This window comes from Notolepis coatsorum, assembly GCF_963971535.1.
Source record: "Notolepis coatsorum genome assembly, chromosome: 14".
In the NCBI taxonomy this organism is placed as follows: Eukaryota; Metazoa; Chordata; class Actinopteri; order Aulopiformes; family Paralepididae; genus Notolepis; species Notolepis coatsorum.
The window spans coordinates 106,927,615-106,946,504 of record NC_140178.1 but is presented as its reverse complement, the minus strand read 5'-3'; the positions used below and the strand labels follow the sequence as shown (position 1 = coordinate 106,946,504).

General features: G+C 41.1%; 1 protein-coding gene across 1 annotated transcript in view; it reads left to right on the top strand.

Moving 5' to 3' along the window:
- grb2b (growth factor receptor-bound protein 2b) overlaps positions 1-18,890 on the top strand; it is a 124,020-nt gene that overhangs the window by 87,104 nt on the left and 18,026 nt on the right. Inside the window, exon 3 of the mRNA XM_084329667.1 lies at positions 7,804-7,901. Coding sequence (XP_084185793.1) covers positions 7,804-7,901 — 98 coding nt within the window. The remainder of the gene's footprint in view (positions 1-7,803; positions 7,902-18,890) is intronic.

Here is an 18,890-nt window from a genome sequence, read left to right as displayed (position 1 = left end):
TCAAAAGATGAATCCAAAGTTTAATCCAGTAAGAATAGTACTAGGCTATAACATACATCTTTGCAAGTAGATTACATTAGCAAAATGCCCTTTTGACATGTAGCCTACATATTCATAATCATGAAAGTTTATTTGGAAGTATTTTATATTCTGTACTTAGTTTGAAAGTGGTCAGACAGTTCCCTCTGTGTGTAATACAGACAGTCTTCACACATTCATAAATAACACTTACAGAAAAGCTTATTGTGCACTGTAATAAGTTTTGTTCAATGGGGGATTTTTTTATGTACAGAATACAGTGAAACCGTCGTATTTTTGCCCAAGGTTATCGTACCCTCAAAATGTCATACCGGCACATGCCTAGTCTACACTATAGGCTACACTACTAGGTCTACACTATAGTATAGTTTAAGGCTACTTTCACTGTTTTACTGCATTACAGTACTGTTATATTGTCGTTTTTTTTTTTATCAAAAATATATATTGTTGGTGCTCCTTACATTTTGGTGGGTGCTCCTAAATGTTTGAAGTTGGGAGCACCAGTGCTACCAAGTAACATTTTTTATTTCGAGCCCTGCTCTCTAAAATGTTCCCAAATGTTCACACGTGTGACAGATGCAGACTTTCTGCGTAATTTCTCCAGCACACTCATTTTGGCTGCGTCCACTCCCAATCTGTCCACTTATTGGAGTTCAATCTTCAAAACACTGAGATGGAAATTCAGCCAGATCCTACTTTTATATGGTCAGAATATTCCGGATTGGGGCTGTAGCACTTGTTGCAGCTTGACTTGTTGTAGGCGTCTTGCCTGTTGCTGTGTGGTGTTAATGAGATGGGCATGTTCTGTAGAACATGGAGCACTTGAATCTTTGTTAAAACATGCAGATAACGTACGTAAATACATAAATTACGTAGGTAATTTATGGAGCCTTTGGGATGTAAAAGTGTTTTCGCCTACGGTGCATTGTATTAATATATATGATAATATATGTGATTAATATAGAGCAGCTGTGAGAGATGTGGCTTGGTGAGTTTGGAGAGGTGGCGTGGTTCATATTTGTTATGAAATCTACTGTAAGTAGTAATGTAAATTGGTCCGGCATTTTTCATCAGATTGCAACGCATTTTTTGCTAGACGTTCACAGAAAGGTAGAGAAACTAACTGTGTTCTATTTTATGTGCAATAACATTCAGGTTCGTTCCACCCGTGAGATATGATCCCAAAAATAACGAGAGGGGAAAAAAGCCTCATGTTGGAAGTCAAATGATTGACAGGGACTGGCGTGAACTGGGAAGTGTAGTTTTATGAAATTCGAAAGCCCATCGAAAGCCCTGGGTCTCTTCTCTCAAAAGACTACATTCAGTTAGGTTGCGCCAAGTCCTCGCGTCAATATGCGCCTTTTTCCGACTCGATGCGCTGAGATTTCTATAAACTCATATTTCACTAATAACACTTAAAATCATTGGTAAACAAATGTAGTGCTGAAAATATACACTTTGACTGCTGTTTTGACAGGGGTAGCTCTCTATTACTCTTGGCTACATTTGAAAAAGAAACGCAACATTAATTAATACCTTTTGTATTGATTGATTTATGGAGTGATACCAATCTCGTACTGGTACCGGACTGCTCAGGCTTAAGAGGCTAACCCTTTCACTACCACACTACAGAAGGTTAACCCTTTCACTACCACACTACAGACGGTTAACCTTTTCACTACCACAGGTTAACCGTCTGTAGAGGGAATATACATTTTAATTATAATACATTTAAGAATTTATGTTGTTCAAAGTCCAAATTGTGGTATCGTGACAGCACTACCCTGGCCTGGGAATATAATATATATATCACTCACTGTTCGCCACATCCATTGTATGTTGATGTGGTCAGAGTGTCTTGGATGTAACATAACTACTGATGAATACTGAGAGAGAGTTATCGTGGCCATGGCTATGACCTATGACCCTTCAACCAGAACAGGGTATCTCTCTCTCTCTCTGTCGCTCTCTCTCTCTCTCTCTCTCTCTCTCTCTCTCTCTCCTCTCTCTCTCCTCTCTCTCTCTCTCTCTCTCTCTCTCTCTCTCTCTCTCTCTCTCTCTCTCTCTCTCTCTCTCTCTCTCTCTCTCTCTCTCTCTCTCTCACTCACACTCACACTCACACTCACACTCACACTCACACTCACACTCACACACACAATATCAAGTGTATAACAATCCAATACAAAATTGTTGATTTATTGTCTCTTTTCATCTTGTGGGGAATAGGGTTGCATTTGATTTTCAATCTGCAAATGAAATTAAAGTGATGCCAAGTGTTATGTCTTATCCCTATCGATGCTTCATTTTGGAAATACTTCACCTATAATCACAACCCTGCTCAGCTTACACAATGCTTTATTTTTTTAAATTAAAATCTGTCCACACGACTGGTTTAAACCTCGCACCGAGTGACGTCATATACATGTAGTACAATACCAAAGCAGTAGGTGGCGATGTAGTTCAAACATGAAGGCCATTTCAACCAACCAGAAGGCTTTATAATACCGGAAACTGACCTGAAGCCTCGAACATGAACATCCCTCCTTGCTCACAGCCAAACAATTCTAGTTTGCAGCTAGAACAACATGCAATAAACAAAAAAGGATACATTCACTGTGTGTTCTGCCTCATTTGTTGATGAAACAAAACCAACATCAACACAATTTACTACCAAGAGCGGAGTTTAGTCTCACAAAAAGATAGCCGATTTTGTTAGCTTACATGCTAACGTAATAATGTAGTAACGTTAGGGCTAGTAGTAGAATTAATGGATGTAAACGTTATTTAACACAGTGCAGATGGGTACAATACGGCTCAATACAAACAATTGTTAAGGGGATGCAGACTGTTGTAGCTTGGACTGGGTTCCTTATAACAATAACTTGACAACACGTGAGTTTAGTTTAGCCGCAGCTCCAGGTTTACTTTGGTCAGGTCAGGAAAGCAACAACAGACATCATCAGTCAATCACAACACTCTTCAACACAGACGATACGTTTCGAACAAAAGTTTGTTACAATAATTTTCATATAACGCTACTTGGGACAGCTCTGCTGTAAACACTGAAAATAACCTCGGTTACCATGTCCACACGCAACCACTGCAACCGGGATGCGCGCAAAACTTCACCCTGGATTTCAAAGACCACGGTTGCAGTGTAGCAAAACCCCGGTTGTGTGTGTGGGCGAACAGTGCAACTGCGCACATACAATCACGGTTACATTAAACCCAGCGTTCGTGTGGACAGCCCCTAAGATAGGGTTTCTCAACGGAGGCGGTACCAAACCCCCAGGGGGGGGGGGGGGGGGGGGGGGGGGCACTGTGAGCAGAATTGTTGAAAGGGGTCGTTGAGATGCTCAAAGGGATGCTGGTTTATTTTATTTATTACATTTCACATTTAGTCATTTAGCTGACGCTTTTATCCAAAGTGGCTTGCAAATTGTCAACAGGAGGGGTACAACTCTGGCAGCGAAGGCTAAGTGGCATTGTTTGTCAAATAGTGTCCAACTAGAGTGCTACACTGTGAGTGCATAGTTGTATAGACATTATTAGCATGATGGGTAGTAGTCCTCATTATGACGGTGCATTGGCAAGGACACACGCACTACTGTCATTATGAGGAGGACTCCTACCCATCATGCTAATAATAATGTCTATACTATTATTGTCACACTTGCTTGTCACAGCCATGTGCCAGGAGGTATTCATCATGGTCTTGTTGGCACCTATGGTGTGGAATGAGGCGTTTATATGAGAAGGACATGTGTGTATAATGCGGACTATAGGAGCAGGGTTTATGACTAAATAATCTGCTGCATTTTTACAGGTTAATGGATGTGTATGGCCACACACACACACACACACACACACACACACTGAATAATTGATTTGATGACATAAAATTAGTAACAAGACAAGGGACATGAGCGTTGTCTGCAGCGTATGCAGTCTGTATGCACACTAGGGATGGGTACCGAATTCTGTACTTTTGAGGTACCGAACCGAAACACGTCGGTACTACCGAGTATCGAATCAAGTGAGAAACCGAAAAAAAAATAAAAAAAATATTTTGTATTAATTTTTTTTTTTTTTACTTTTTTTTTTTTTACTTTTTTTTTTCATGTCAACGTTCACACGCACAATATATGCTTACCTAGGATTTGACTTGATTCAACAACAAAGCAGTCGGAGCAATGGCAAGCCGAAAACTGTCGAAATTGTAGTTATTTGAAGTTTGGATTTTTTTTTTACGACTGAGGTAGGTAAATTACATTTCTTGAGACTAAAGTACCGAAAAAAGGTACCGTTGGGTACCGGTATCGATTCACAGGTACCAGTACCGGTATCGGTTCAAATGTGAAAGGTACCCATCCCTAATGCACACACACACACACACACACACACACACACATACATACATACATATACACACACATACACGTTCACATACATACACATAGAAACATACAACAACACACACACATATACACATACATACATACATATACACACACATACACGTTCACATACATACACATAGAAACATACAACAACAACACACACACATATACACATACATACATACATATACACACACATACACGTTCACATACATACACATAGAAACATACAACAACACACACACATATACACATACATACATACATATACACACACATACACGTTCACATACATACACATAGAAACATACAACAACACACACACATATACACATACATACATACATATACACACACATACACGTTCACATACATACACATAGAAACATACACACACACACATATACACATACATACATACATATACACACACATACACGTTCACATACATACACATAGAAACATACAACAACACACACACATATACACATACATACATACATATACACCCACATACACGTTCACATACATACACATAGAAACATACAACAACACACACACATATACACATACATACATACATATACACACACATACACGTTCACATACATACACATAGAAACATACACACACACACACACACATATACACATACATACATACATATACACACACATACACGTTCACATACATACACATAGAAACATACAACAACACACACACATATACACATACATACATACATATACACACACATACACGTTCACATACATACACATAGAAACATACACACACACACACACACACACATACATACATACATATACACACACATACACGTTCACATACATACACATAGAAACATACAACAACACACACACATATACACATACATACATACATATACACACACATACACGTTCACATACATACACATAGAAACATACACACACACACACACACACATACATACATACATATACACACACATACACGTTCACATACATACACATAGAAACATACAACAACACACACACATATACACATACATACATACATATACACACACATACACGTTCACACACACACACATATACACATACATACATACATATACACACACACACAGTGACACATATTGTCTCCGCTGCCTCCCACACCTGCAGAGCAGTCTTGCCTCGTCAGACACAAGTGTCCCCAGCTGTCTCTGCCACCGAGGCCTAGTAAACAACTTGCTAGTAAACGACTCAACTAGCTCATTGGTTCTCAACGTGGGCTACTGGGACCCCCAGGGGTCCTGGAGATGGTCCTCGGGGGTCCCCAGAATAATCTAGATAGAATAGTTGTGATTGTTTCCGATGGGACAGGGGGCCCCAGGCCACGGGGCTGCTCAATGTGGACTCACTGTACTACACAGGGGCTCGTCTGGTAATCGGAAGGTTCCCGGTTCGATTCCCTCTCCTCCCGGCAGCGTGTCTTGAGCAAGACACTTAACCTCTTAACATGCACCCAGAAAAGCGGCCTTTTTTCTTGAACTTGAGGACTGCATACTTATTTTGAAAAGGGTATCTTTATACTTTATACTTGCACTAGACATGCATAAGCCTGGTCTCTTTTGAAAGATAACATTCTGAAGTTACTAATGCAAAAATCACCTTTAGTGCTAATGAAATAGAGTAACATAGGGCTGAACTTGAGTTGTACTTGTACTTGTGTACTCACGTTTTTCTGTAGTAGTTGCAATATCCAAAAAAATTATATCCTCAAATCAGAGCATGTGAGCGGCGCGGAGCGGCCGAGAAATCCGCTCTTCGCTCTAGACGGCTGAGTTCCGCTCTCATTCGCTCATGTTGCCCCCCCCAAGCCGCTCTCCGCTCGCTCGGCGCTCAGCTTCATTTGCGCATCAAGCGTTCCTCGCTCCACAGCCCGCTCAGCAGAATTTTTTTTTGGAGCATGATGTAAATTAGCTTGATTTGACCAAACTACAACAGTCTGCACCCCCTGGGCCCCTTAACAACTGTTTGTATTGAGCCGTATTGTATTGTACCCATTCTGCAATGTTAAATAACGTTTATCCATTCAACTAGCTTTACTATGCTAAGGTAGCTAGCCTAGCCGCAATGCTATGGCCGATCCCATTCACATTAGCATGTAAGCTAACAACAACAGCGCTTTTTGAGAGACTAAACTCTCCGCTCTTGGTGGTACATTGTGTTGATGTTGGTTTCGTTTCATCAATAAATGAGGCAGAACACCGTGAATGTATAATTTTTTTTTTATTGCACTTTGTTTGTTTCTCACTGAAAATAAATGTTGCGTTCACCCGAGGTCCCGAGGTGATTTAAAGATGGCGGATTCTGCTTTGACCAGAGCCATGTAACCTTTGACTTAGCAGGATGTGTAGTGACGGTTCACCCTTCTGATTGGTTGAAAATGGCCTTCATGTTTGTACATCGCCACCTATTGCTTTGGCATTGTACTACATGTATATTACATCAGTTTAAACCACTGTGTGATCGTGTGCACTGAGTGGAGGAGAGCTCTCGCTCCGGAGTCGCTCTGACCCATTTTAAAACCCACTCCACGCTCACTTCAAAATCCACCGCTCCGCTCCACTCACATGCTCTGCCTCAAATACACAAAATTGTATAAGGTGGAAAACACCGCGGGTCCATAGCCTGAAGTCTTGTGTAGTACAGGTCCAAATTCCATAAACATCCGTTCAGAAATGGGTGATTAAGAGTGATTTTGTACAAAAAAGAAAGTTCTCCAGTATTCCATTTCCTTATTGACGGCAATGCATTCTGTGTGTTTTTCACTTCTGGTTTTCGCTCGTCAATTTTCACCTAGATCCCTGATTCGCACAACCCCACGTGGGGTTTCATTGGAAAGCTACACTCATTGGCTACAACCCTGTCCAATCATTTTCGCAATCGGCGAATGATTGACACTTCATCGTTGGTGTGTGAATGTGAGTGAATGGGTGAATGTGAGGAACAAATTGTAAAGCGCTTTGGATAAAAGGCATATGAATGCACCATTTACCATCAGTCTAGGAGGCCAGCGCAGAAATTAATATCAGCAGTGTTAAAAAAGCTGGAAAAAAGCACAAGTTTGCAACATTTACAATTATATTATTAATGTGGTCAATCTTTTCTGGTGGAGAGGCAAGCAGGAAGTAATGTGTCGATCATTACCGCAGGCAGTATATAAAACTTCACTAACAGGTTGATTCTGTGCCTAATGTGTCCTTGAGAGGATATTGTGTTTTTCCTTGTTGTGATACTATTACATCATCACGGTTCACGGTATTACCTGTCGTGTGACAACATCACTAACCTTACCATGTTCTGTTCTTCTCCAGGTATTAAATGAAGAATGTGACCAGAACTGGTACAAGGCAGAGCTGAACGGAAAAGACGGTTTCATCCCCAAGAACTACATAGAGATGAAGGCCCATCCGTAAGTATTAAGCAGGAGACCAGTATTACCCAGGACACTGGTGCTGGACAAGTGTGCTGATCTTTTAGAGCAGCGTTTCCCAAACTCTGGGTCGCGACCCAAAATGGGTCGCTGACCCGTTTTTATTGGGTCGCCAATAAAAAAAATTTAATTAAAAAAAAAAAATTATAAAAAAGCTGTAGATGTGTTGATTCAGTTTGGCACCACATACTTATGTGAATCTGGGTTTTCTACTCTAGCATACCTGAAAAACAAATACAGAAACAGACTAAATGCTCAGCATGACCTCAGAATAGCACTTTCAAAAACCAAACCCAGAATAGATCTGCTGGTTGAAAACTTCAACCAGCCACATACCTTGCATTAGATTTCATTGTGCCATAGATGAAATATTATACCCCTTCTAGCATGATGTCAGGTCAGTAGAATTTTTAAATAAGTCAGTACAAATTAATCAGAATGTTGCTCAATGTTGGGGTTTAAGGTTGAGGGACTGAGGGAGGGGGTAAGAAATGGAGCATTGAAAAAGAGGTGAGAAATAGAAAGGAGAGTAGAACATGTTTGTTCATTTAAAAGTGTTACAAAATTGTATGTACATATGTTATGAGGTGGTGAGCAACTTAACATTACACTCTGATTATTACTGTGATGTACTTTTATAATTAAATAAATACATTTCATATACATTTGAAATTCATGGTTTGTTGTGTTCTTTATCAGTAGCAATTATCAGTTTATTATCTTTATCAGTTATGGCAATTCATGATGTATTTTTGTAAGTTTGGGTCCCGGGGAAACACCAAATTTCTCTTTTGGGCTGAAAAAGTTTGGGAACCCCTGTTTTAGAGGAATAACCTCCATGTGCTTTTAAAAGTTCTCAGCATTCTGCTGCTCTAATGCATCTGAACTTTGAAGAAGGATTTCCACGGAGCACAGATTACATTTATTTTTTATAAATGTCTTTATTTATTATTATAAATGTGAACAAGGCAGTTAAAGTAGTTTTGAGAGAGCCACCTGAATTTAATTATTTGAATTCAATCTTAATTTTTAACATTTAACGTATTAACATTAACATGAAGGGGGGGCAGGTGGCGCACGGAGATTACGTTCGTCACCAACACCGGGAGACACTAGGATTCGCCCGTTCGAATCCAGCTCCCGGCGTTGCTATCAGCTTGGCTGGCCTCTCACGCTGATACAATTGGCTGTATCAGGGGGTGGGAAAGCTGAAGGGTGGGTCCTGGGCGTTGTGGACAGCGACCCCTACAGTTCGGTCGGGGCGCCTGCTCAGCGAGGGTTGGAACTGAGGAGAGATAGTGTGGCCTCCCACACGCTACACTCTCCCCGGTGAGAACCTGCCCCTGCCCCAGGCTGCACATGCGTCGGAGGAAAGCATGTGACAGTCTCCGGTCTCCCGGACCAACAGTAGGGGAAAGTACGCAACAACCAGGAAGGGTGGGATGGGAGAAAAATCGGGAAAAAGGAGGGGAAGAAAGATAATAAAAAAAAAAAAAAAAAAAACATTAACACTTTGACTGCCTAAAAACGATTTACAACGTCTTTGCTGGCGATGCTAAAGTTGCCGGGGGACGCTGTAAGTCGTCTTTATATCAATATTTCAAAAATCTGCGATCTGATCCATAATGTCCCTCCGCTGGCCTGAGAACCACCAGCAGGACCCACTGAGCTCTCTGGCGGTTCAGGAGCGCCATCTGGTGGCCGATCGCGCAACCGCTTAACAGGAAGCACAGTGGAGGTTGTGCTAGATGTCCGTATTGCTTCCGGCCACTCGGGATAGGTTCCGGCACTCTAGCTCGTCACACTGCATAGCGATCGATTGCCAATAACTCGATAAACAACATGATTTGGACGTATATACCATTATACAAGCTGGAGATGGACCGGGTAATAATATATCCCATAATGATAAAATTTCTACTCGACGATGATCGCCCAACGGCGCGCGGACACTGGGGTGAGTTTCAGCGTGTAACGTTACCGTCTTCGATAATAACTGATATTATCAACATTTGACCCACATTAGATGATTGGTATAACGCTGCCCACGGAATTATAAACGCCCCCTCGCCCATCCGGTCAACATCAGATGACGTGTAGTAACTTCTAGAAGTACGTCTAGTTGGAATTTTTTATATCGCGCGGATTGCCATCAAACTGTATTTCATCATCAATATAATGCATTTGGGGCTATATATCACGTTCTGGAGAAAGCTGCAGAAAGAGATGAAAACATACTTATACATTAGACCATACTTTACTATGAATATGTGAATGAAAAAGTTTAACGTTGCTACACAATGAACAATACATATAGGACTTTGAATGGGCCCTAATAATGGCAATGTAGCAATAGAATTTAAAAAGTTATAGCCCTGCAAAGAAGGGGACTTTCTCCATAGACAAATAGCGCTGGCAATCTATGGTATATCATTAATTTAACCCATGGCAGCCAAAGTGTTAACATGAAAGATTTAAATACATTAAAACAATGTTTTAATAAAAAAGCAACAACAAACCAAAATATTATTATTATTATTATTATTACTGGTATTATTAGCACTGAAACTGCCCTCACCAAAATAATCAGTGACCTTAGACTAAACTCTGACGAGAATAAGATCTCCATCCTTATCCTGTTAGATCTCAGTGCAGCATTTGATACAATTGATCACGATATTCTAATCGATCGTCTTGAAAACCATGTCGGTTTCTCAGAACATGTGCTGGGCTGGTTTAAAACATACATCAGAGGGAGGAAATTCTATGTTAAACTAGGAGATCATGTCTGATATATATACGACAACAACTATGGAGTTGCACAAGGGAGTTGCTTAGGTCCTTTACTCTTCTCCCTTTACATGTTACCGCTGGGTGATATCATCAGAGAACATAATGTAGATTTCCATAGCTATGCGGATGATACACAACTGTACATATCTGCTGAACCAAATGATACAGTGATTAGCTCCATTACAGACTGCTTACTGGCAATAAATAAATGGATGAGTAAGAACTTCCTGAAACTAAACGAGAACAAAACTGAAATTCTAATTATCGGCTCCAAAACTAAAAAAGAAACATTAATAAAGAACCTGGGGGGACTAACCCCTTGGATCAAATCTGAGGTCACTAGTCTTGGGGTTATCATAGATTCAGAACTGAACTTCAATTCTCATATTAGCAAAGTGACGAAAACATCGTTCTTCCATCTCAGAAATATAGCAAAAGTATGACCATTTATTAATCAGAACGATGCTGAGAAGCTAATTCATGCATTCATATCTAGCCGGTTAGACTACTGTAATGCACTTTTCACAGGTCTCCCTAAGAAAACCACAGAGAGGCTTCAGCTAATCCAAAACTCTGCAGCCCGACTGCTAACTAGAACCAAAAGGAGAGAGCACATTAGTCCAGTCTTAGCTGCTTTACACTGGCTTCCTGTAACATTTAGAATTGACTTTAAGGTCCTTCTCCTTACATACAAAGCTCTAAATGGACAGGGACCTAGCTACATCGCCAACACTCTAATAAATTACACACCAGCAAGAACACTGCGATCATCAGCTGCTGGACTACATGTGTCGGTTATTGCACTTTTTACTTCTTACTGATGACTATTTTTAAACTGAATCATTTTAAACTATTTTTTATTATTTGCTAGATCCAAATGTGAAACACTGATTATTTGTATTACTGAATAGAGAGCCTATTAGGATGCTAGATCCTAATGTGAAACACTGTGATTTGCCATACCTTGCTATGCTCGCTCATGCCTGTATTTTTTATGTCCGTTCTATTTTAAAATTTTGACTATTTTTAAACTGAATCATTTTAAACTATGTTTACTATTTGTGTTACTGAAAACTGTAAGCGGAGAGCCTATTGGGATGCTAGATCCTAATGTGAAACACTGTGATTTGCCATACCTTGCTACCTGTCTATCTTTTTATGCTCGCTTATGCCTGTATTTTTTACTGTTGTGAAGCACTTTGAACTGCAACCTCTGTATGAAAAGTGCTATACAAATAAAGTTATTATTATTATTATTATTATTATTATTATTATTATTATTATTATTATTATTATAAATAGTTAAAACAATATTAACTTAACATGTCTGAAAGGGAGTAGGAAGAAGTATAAACTTATTTAATCTTCTCTACTACTCAGTGGTTGTGAATATACATCTTTCTAAGCCACAATACATATATACATACAATACATACACGTATACATATCTACAAATCAAATCAAATTTATTTGTAAGGCCCGACAACACACGTTAATGTCCCCATGGGCCGGACACGTCTTCTTTAAACAAGTCAAGAAGAAACATAACAATAAATCAAGAACAAAACAAGAACACCATAAGGTCCAACAAATTAAAATAAATGCAAAATAAATGAATGCAAACACTCCCAGACATACCCCACGCGAAGGTAAGGAAAAACTCACTAAAACCTAACAATAGGAAAAAAGGCACCACAGGCAGTGTGGAGGAGAGAAACCTTAGAAGGGCCATTCAAGGGGGGATCTCCCTTCTTAGATGTCGGTGATAGTAGTGTTGCAGACTGACGGTTGGTAAGCATGCACTCATGTGTGTAGTGAAACACAGATGAGTGCATGCAATAGCAACTGAACATTTTGAAAAATTAAAGATAGAGCTGATAGCGATAGCAACTCAACATTTTGAAAGATTAAAGATAGAGCTGATAGCACATCTATTTGAGGCACAAGAGGGTCGCGTCCTCCCCGTCTTAATCGCGGGATGTTCAACACTCCGGTCATCGCTCCGAGTAGCCGAAAGCTTCAGGGGCCTATAGATCATCACTTAATATTAGGGGTGGGAATCACCAGAGGCCTCACGATACGATACTATCACGATACTTGAGTCACGATACGATAGTATTGCGATACTAAATATATTGCGATATGCTGAGTATTGCGATATTAATATTGTGATTTATTACCTTTTTTCAACTGCAAAGTAAAACTTTGTCGACATGTTTTATCTAATAAAATAAAGTTCAGTCTGTTCATCTCACTTCAATAATTTTTATTGCAGAACATGGTATTTTCTCAAGCAGACAGATGTCAACATTGTAATCTGTGTTGCATGTACCTGACAAACTGAACTGTTTGTATTAGTCATATTCCGACTTAACTGAATGCACACATGTGCGTGCGTGTGGACTACTGTACTATTACAGGTATTGAAATGAACAATGCAACTTCCTTATGCAAATAAAAATAAAATTGTATAAATAAATAAATATTTAAATATCGATACTTGGCGTCCCAGTATCGATACAGTATCGCCACGCAAAGTATCGCGATACTACTACGTATCGATATTTTCCAAGTTACATAAACTAAATCAGATTAAAAATGATCACAGTTCTGGTTTGCCTTAACCCTTTCACTGCCACACGACAGCCGGTTAACCCTTTCACTGTGACAATACAGAAGGTTAGCCCTTTACTATCACACAACCGACGGCGATGCTCCATCATTAGCATCATTAGCTCCGCATCCGCGGAGCTAATGATGCTAATGATGGAGCATCGCCGTCGGTTGTGTGATAGTAAAGGGCTAACCTTCTGTCGTGTGGCAGTGAAAGGGTTAACACTTGTCTTTCAGTGCCGGCTGTGTTTTCCTTTTTACCCCGTTGAATGCCACCATCCACGGCCAATGTTAGCGTTAATATTGCCTAATCTATGTTTTAAATTATGGCTATGTGTCTAATCTGCCCGTCGCTTATCAAAGAATTATTTTCCAGTCAACATTGTCAAGGCAGATTGTATTTTTATCGCTTAATTTCCGTTTGATAGCATTTTGAAAATCACCCGTTTTCGGGGAAAAAACAACCCATGCCTATGATAATCGCCTTTTACTGGAATATTCCAGAACGTTGTCATTTGTCGGCCTATTTATGAATAGTTTTCAAATAAACGCTAGATGATCGATAGTATATGTGTGCGCACGCACGCTCGTGCCGTGCGCTGATAATCGCTGCTCTTATTTCCTCATGGCTTTTACAGTCAAAACAGCCATATCACATATCACATAAACGCTTATATATCCGTGAAAACTAGTCTGATTATCCTAACACTGATAACATAGATTCCTTACCTGAGGTCAGATGGTATCCAAATCAGGGTTAGAAATTAACATTTTTTTTCAAGGGCTTTTTTTGCCCCCCTTAATTGATTTTCAGGGTTTTTTTTTTGTATTTCGGGGGCACTGAATTTTTATGATAAACGGTAGGGGTGGGACGGTTCACAAAATGGACGGTTTGGTTCATATCACGAATTTGGGGTCACGGTTTTCAGTTCGATATACGTTAATTTTTATTAAAAAAAATGTAACACTCAAATCTAAAAGTCAAGATAGACTGCGCTCACAAATTATAACACTGGGTGCTGAAATCCCGTCGAGTATAATAGAAAAAGAAAGCAATACGCTTGGACCAGCACTCACAGATTTTGGTATATTTAATGGCAGCCTGAAACAAACATGTTTCGGAACATAATCGTTCCGAAACATGTTTGTTTCAGGCTGCCATTAAATATACCAAAATCTGTGAGTGCTGGTCCAAGCGTATTGCTTTCTTTTTCTATAACACTCAAATCTAAACATGTTTCTCATTTATTAAAAATAAAATAAAAGGTTTACAGTGTTTACAGCCTTAAATAATGTTTGGCACACAAAGACCGAACTGACTGAAAAATATAGGCTACATTTGTCAAAGTATTAATTTAGTGCAAACAAACAATATGCTCAGCCAGCACTAGACTTTCCTTTCTTTAATTAATATAAACACACAAAAACAATGTCAACCATGTTTAAATTCCCTGCTTGTCAGTTCTTAATGGAAAGATTCGTTTTCTGCTTGAAATTATTGTGTTTCTGTCTACATATATTTAGACTAACATTATTTAAATATTGAGTGCAACTGTGGTGGATTACGTAATTCGGTGAGTTGGAACTATCTATGGGTTGGCGCCGGGTCCCCACGGACATTTTAGCGTGTGGCACCGCCACCTTCAGCTCCGGTCACGTTAGGAGCAGTTCATAACGTCAACAAGCAGCGCGAAAGCGGCAATAGTCCCGGTTGGAGTTAGTAAAACACAGTTGTATGTTAGCCTTCTTGGATGTTGAATAAACGCCTATCATTGTCTTTAAACACCCCGCCTCTCAGACTCCCATTTCCTCCTCTGCTACAGTAGCTAGTAGCTACGGTGTTAGCTGTTGTTGTGAAGGGCTAGCTAGCTAACAGCTACAAACATTGTACAAACTGCTAACGCTATGGCAAGATGTGTGTAGGCCTATGTAATGTTAATGGCTATGTTTTTAAAGTCGTAATGAAGATTGATTTATATTGTGCGTGCCATTTTTACACAAACTGACTAGCACCTGGCTGCTGCTGCTGCTGCAGCCAGTGCAGAACACCGGCTCCGCCAAATGATTTTTTTTATTTGCGCGTCATCTGAACCGTATACGATACACAGACGCTCCATTACCGGATAAATATATATATATAATTAGTAAACTGTCGGGGGCATTAAGTGCCCCCCTTAACTGATTTTCGAGGGCATTTTATCCATTTTCAAGGGCATTATGCCCCAAGCCCCCGTTAATTTCGAACCCTGATCCAAATGGTTTATTCCAATTTCCGATCGCCATTCGAAAAAATCGATAAATGTATTGATCCATCGTGTGTACAGTATAACACATGATCCGCGCGGCTCAGAGGCTCCAGAATGAACTCTGGTAGACCCCGGCTGCATCAGTGAGAAGTAAAATGTGGAGTCAGAAATCCGTTCTCCCATTCACTTTCATTGAGTCCATTCCAAAAGGGTGATTTACCATCTGGGAGGCGATAGGGGGCACTTTTTTCACATCTGAGCGCCGGCGGTCCCTGGATCTCCAACGGTAGGCTCGTGTGATGCAATATGATTTCAGATCGCTAATAAAAAAAAAATAAAAAAACACCCGAGAATACTCGTGACGTGGCATTCAACGGTCGGGGCGTAAACCAGAGAAAAGCCGTGAGTGGCATACAAAGTGTTAAGATGCAGTTTAAGATGGGTCTTGAACATGGAGTATGTGGGGCACTCTCTAATCACAACTGGTGGGCTATTCCAGTAGTTACCACCTTTAACAGAGAACACAGTTTTAGCAAAGGTAGTATACCGAAAAGGCACCTTACAGTCCCCTCTACTGATGGCCCTGGTGGTAATGCCAGTGTCTCCTTTTTGTTCAATGTCACTGCCTTTTTTATTAGGCCTAGTTGTTGGCTACAACTTGTGCACAGTAGGCATTAATAATAATCACTTAATAGTTCAAATGTTTGTGTCCCATTCCCGTTTGCACACGCAGATACACACACACACACACAGTGGGCCAGTGACTTTGGTGGTATGTGCTATTGCACAGATGTGTGTCCCGTCCCCATTTGCACATGCACGCACAGTACAAATATACATTTATTTAAAAAAAAATTAAAATAAACTGTTACTTGAAATATTTTCACTGTGCTCCTAAATATTTGTGTGTGCTCCTAAATTTCTTTGTGTGCCCCTAAACATTTTCATTTAGGAGCACATGTGCTCCTTGGGAAAGAGGTTAGCGTAGAGCCCTGTGACATCACAGTGATTCAGCAGCAGGCTGTGGACCCTGACATCACAGTGATTCAGCAGCAGGCTGTGGACCCTGACATCACAGTGATTCAGCAGCAGGCTGTGGAGCCTGACATCACAGTGATTCAGCAGGAGGCTGTGGAGCCTGACATCACAGTGATTCAGCAGCAGGCTGTGGACCCTGACATCACAGTGATTCAGCAGCAGGCTGTGGACCCTGACATCACAGTGATTCAGCAGGCTGTGGACCCTGACATCACAGTGATTCAGCAGCAGGCTGTGGAGCCTGACATCACAGTGATTCAGCAGCAGGCTGTGGACCCTGACATCACAGTGATTCAGCAGCAGGCTGTGGACCCTGACATCACAGTGTGACACGTTCAGCCGAACGCACAATTGGAGGGGGGCTCCCCACCCTCCAGAACATTTACTACAAGCGTTGCAAGGGGAAGGCTAAGAGAATTATTAAGGACTCGAGCCACCCGAACAACTGCCTCTTTGAACTGCTGCCGTCAGGCAAGCGATACAGGAGTCTCAAGGCGAGCACAGAAAGACTCAGAAGTAGCTTCTATCCCCAGGCCATCAGGCTGCTAAACGAACAATGAATGAACACTACACAACAACAACCACCAAACACACATAGCACACACATCCACACGCACACACTCACTTTAAACAAACACACTGTAGCACCCACTACACACACTTTATAGCACACACCCACTTTAAACAAACACACTGTAGCACCCACTCCCCACACTTTATATTTATGGATGAAGGATTGCACTACAACTCGTACACCTTACTGTAAATTGTACCTAAAATTGTACCTCATCCCATTTCTGCTTTGCACTAGATAGTACTGTACATTAGTACACTGCATAGTATTGTGTATTGTATATTATATGGTAACTCAGAACATTGTACATATGTCTATACCGAACAACTGTGACCTCATTTTCTTCTTCTAAATTCATGCTATATTATGTTATTATGTTATTTGATACTATCTTGTCTAGCACAGTCTCTGGAGCGTAACAGTAAGAAGCATTTTGTATGAAAGTATTCTGTACTTCTGTATGACAACTATTAAAGAACTTGAACTTGAACTTGAACAGTGATTCAGCAGGCTGTGGACCCTGACATCACAGTGATTCAGCAGCAGGCTGTGGACCCTGACATCACAGTGATTCAGCAGCAGGCTGTGGACCCTGACATCACAGTGATTCAGCAGCAGGCTGTGGAGCCTGACATCACAGTGATTCAGCAGCAGGCTGTGGACCCTGACATCACAGTGATTCAGCAGGAGGCTGTGGAGCCTGACATCACAGTGATTGTCTGTCTGCACAGGGTCCAGGGTGGGCAGCCTGTCTGTCTGTCTGTCTGTCTGTCTGTCTGTCTGTCTGTCTGTCTGTCTGCCTGTCTGTCTATCTGCCTGTCTGTCTGTCTGTCTGTCTGTCTGTCTGCCTGTCTGCCTGCCTGTCTGTCTGTCTGCCTGTCTGTCTGTCTGCCTGTCTGTCTGTCTGCCTGTCTGTCTGGCTGTCTGTCTGCCTGTCTGTCTGGCTGTCTGTCTGTCTGTCTGCACAGGGTCCAGGGTGGGCAGCCTGTCTGTCTGCACGTGGGTCTGTCTCCACACGAACCTCCTGTGCCACAAAATGCAAAGAGGATTACGATTCAGTCATTTTATTATTATAGATTTTTCACTTGCATGCAAAAGGAGCCAAGATGTCATCTGTGGGCCGACTGTACTTTTTAATTATTAACAGGAGTGAAGAGCTCTCTCTCTCTCTCTCTCCTCTCTCTCTCTCTCTCTCTCTCTCTATCTCTCTCTCTCACTCTCACTCTCACTCTCACTCTCTCTCTCAATTCAAATGGGCTTTATTGACATGGGAAACATACGTTTACATTGCCAAAACAATCAAACAGAGAAAATAAAAGAAATCAGTACATTACAGAAGGAATTTCTTGTACAGTCTTTATGGTTGTATTCCGTTGGATCTCTCTCTCTCTCTCTCTCTCTCTCTGCCTCCCTCTCCCTCTCCCTCTCCCTCTCTTCTCCCCTCTCCTCTCTCTCTCTCTCTCTGCCTCCCTCTCCCTCTGTCTCTCTCTCTCTCTCTCTCCCTCTCCCTCTCCCTCCCTCTCTCTCTCTCTCTCTCTCTCTCTCTCTCTCTCTCTCTCTCTCTCTCTCTCTCTCTCTCTCTCTCTCTCTCTCTCTCTCTCATCTCTCTCTCTCTCTCTCTCTCTCTCTCTCTCTCTCTCTCTCTCTCTCTCTCTCTCTCTCTCTCTCTCTCTCTCTCTCTCTCTCTCTCTCTCTCTCTCTCTC